The sequence below is a fragment of the Oncorhynchus masou genome, unplaced genomic scaffold (assembly GCF_036934945.1).
Source record: "Oncorhynchus masou masou isolate Uvic2021 unplaced genomic scaffold, UVic_Omas_1.1 unplaced_scaffold_14387, whole genome shotgun sequence".
Classification (NCBI taxonomy): Eukaryota; Metazoa; Chordata; class Actinopteri; order Salmoniformes; family Salmonidae; genus Oncorhynchus; species Oncorhynchus masou.
The window spans coordinates 1997-5032 of record NW_027004354.1 but is presented as its reverse complement, the minus strand read 5'-3'; the positions used below and the strand labels follow the sequence as shown (position 1 = coordinate 5032).

Here is a 3036-nt window from a genome sequence, read left to right as displayed (position 1 = left end):
ATCATATATTTTCAACAAGATGTTTGGGATTACACCAGATCCAACCAACCCGTCATGTGTATTGCCTGCAGCAGGAGTTGGGATTGTCCAGGCTTCGTAGATGCATGCAGCCAGGCGTGTGCGACGCTTATAACGAAGGGTAGACTGATGGTGTCTGACACCTCCTGGTGTCCTGGTTAGAATGATGAACGACGAGTTCACGGCTTTTACTTGAGTTAGCCTCGATTTAATGCCCCTCAATGTGCATTCTAGCAGAGAGCTGCCGTGAGAAGGCTACCTCCGTACTTTGCAAAGGAAGCTATGCACATCTTCAATGGAAGTTAATGGGAGGGTACAGAATTGTTGGTTATTGACTTGCAATGCATACATACTGTAGATTGTTCAGCAAATGCAATTTTGTTGGCCTAAAGCATGTGTGACAGTTCCCGAAACATTTTACACAGGGTCATCCACTGGTTGCATACCTTGTGAATCACATTGTCTTTGATTCTAGGGGATGGCCTTCCTTCACAACAGCGTCATCGTCTCCCATGGTAACCTAAAGTCCTCTAACTGTGTGGTGGACAGTCGCTTTGTTCTGAAGATTACTGACTACGGTCTGGCCAGCTTCCACGAAAAGTCCAATATGGAGGACACACACGCCTACTATGCCCGTGAGTTACCTGAGCTGCAGAAACACACTCACACGTAGACAAAGACACACAGATTCGAACCCATGAGTAAACACACACACACTCTAAATAACTCAAACCAAGTGATTTCCCTGCCTTTGTTGTTATTCAAAAACCAAACATGCCCATTTTCTGATACAATTGGCTGTTTGTTTTACACAATAGATTTCTGTCAAAATGTTGTGTAACAATGTCCCTTCCTGAGAGAAAGCCCTTGGTGGCTCAATTGAAATACATATCATTGATGTGGTGAAACAGTCAAATCACCTGGCTGAAAAAGTCTTGACTAGTTGCTGATTGAAAAGGTGGGTATTAAAACTCTCAGTTAATCTGTCTCTTTCTCTCTCTCTAAGTACATCTTTGGCAAAGGAAAACTCATAATACATCTTGAAATGGCCTTTTATTCTTATGTCACGTTAAATGTGTAAATATATATTTTAAGTTGTGTTATCGTGTTCACGCTACACGTTCCCCAAGGGCACCCCACCCCACCCCCTCAACTCAAAAAGTGGCACACAGAATGCAAAAAGTATTCTTAGAAATATTTTACCTCCACACATTAACAAGTCCAATAGCTCAAATGAAAGATAAACACCTTGTTCATCTACCCAGCGAGTCAGATTTCTAAAATGTTTTACGACGAAAACATAGCACATATGTATGTCAAACCACCACAAAGACAGACGATATGTAGCCATTTTGTCGAACAAAAGATGCAATCACAAACGCAGGATTAAAAGAAAAATAATTCACTAACCTTTTGAAAATCTTCATCAGATGACAGTAATAGGACATGTTACACAGTACATTTATGTTTTTTTCAATAATATGCAATTTGTTCAGAAAATGCAAAAAAATGTCCGGAGAAATTATAGATAACTCCACCAGATAACGCCAGATAACAGCAATACACATTATAAACTTTGACTAAATATACATGTTCTACATATAATTAGAAAGATACACTGCTTCTTAATGCAATCGCTTTGTCACATTTATTTTTAACGTTACAGAAATCATGAACTATTCAATAATCTGAGACAATTGAGACGACTGAGGCAATATTTCTCCGCTATGTTGGAGTCAACAGAAACACAAAATTACAACATAAATATTCCCTTACCTTTGATGGTCTTCGATCAGAATGTAGTGGAAGGAGTCATACTTACCCAAAACAGTGTTTGGTTTCAAGTCGTGTGTCTTCGTGTTAGCAAATGCGATAAGTTCCAGCTGAAATGCATCCAAAATTACTTCTGGTCCCGAACAGTTGAACATCAAAACTTCAAAATTACATATTATATGTCGACTAAACTGGTCAAACTAAGTGCAGAATCAAGCTTTAGGATGTTATTAACGTACAAAACAATTCTCAAATCGACCGGACAAACTGTATTCTTCTCGTGCAAGATGGAACAAAGGGAGCTCTGTGCGCAACGCGCGCCTGAAAGTGCATGTATTTTCTCGCGACGCCCAGTATTTTGCCTGCCAAAGGGTCAAAGCTCGCGGGATTTGCACAATTAAACACTCTACTGATAGAAGACATCTCGCGGAAGACATAGAAACTGATCCCAGATCCATAGCTGGTTGGGAAGGGTGGGGGCGATGACGTCAAAGTTGGCCCAACTTTCCTGATGAGAAAACTAGTTTGGGAGATTGGCTGCCCTGTGAGTTCTGCTATACATACAGACATAATTCAAACGGTTTTAGAAGCTTTAGAGTGTTTTCTATTCAATAATAATTATTATATGCATATATTAGCAATTTTGGACAGATTTTTTTTCAGTTTACTATGGGCACGCAATTCATCCAAAGGGGGCAGTATTGTCCCGAGCCTTAACAGGATTTATACAAGGCGGATTTGAAAAAGAGACCAAGGTCTCAATACGTCTTCCCTGTTAAAAGAAAGGTTCAATTAAAACAATTAAGAAAACTGTATCCACCTCTTCTCTCTCCCTCTTTCCCCCTCTACCTCCCTCTTTCTTTCTCTCCAATCCCCCTTTACAGGGAAATTGTGGGCAGCTCCAGAGCTGCTGAGGGCAGAGTGTCCCCCACCATGTGGCACTCAGAAAGGAGACATCTACAGCTTCGGCATTATCCTGCAGGAGCTGGCCCTGCTCCGAGGGGTCTTCCACATTGAGGGGGACACCTTCAGCCCCAAAGGTGTGTGTGTCAAATCAAATTAAGTGTTATTTTTCACATGCGCCGAATACAACAGGTATTTTCAACCTTACCGTGAAATGCTTACTTACAAGCTCTGAACCTCTTGTCACACCGATCCCTTTAGCGGGATCATTTTCGTCAACATCTGCAATTTCATGAAATCACAAGTGCAATATACCAAAACACAGCTTAGCTTGTTGTTAAT

At 40.9% G+C, this 3036-nt stretch overlaps 1 protein-coding gene across 1 annotated transcript; it reads left to right on the top strand.

Moving 5' to 3' along the window:
• Window positions 1-434: 434 nt before the first annotated feature.
• Window positions 435-2831, top strand: LOC135530847 (atrial natriuretic peptide receptor 2-like; the record flags this gene model as incomplete). Its single annotated transcript, XM_064959021.1, has 2 exons — window positions 435-653; window positions 2676-2831. Coding segments are annotated over exons 1-2 (313 nt in total), but the record flags the coding sequence as incomplete, so codon positions are not given.
• Between the last annotated feature and the right edge of the window lie 205 nt (window positions 2832-3036).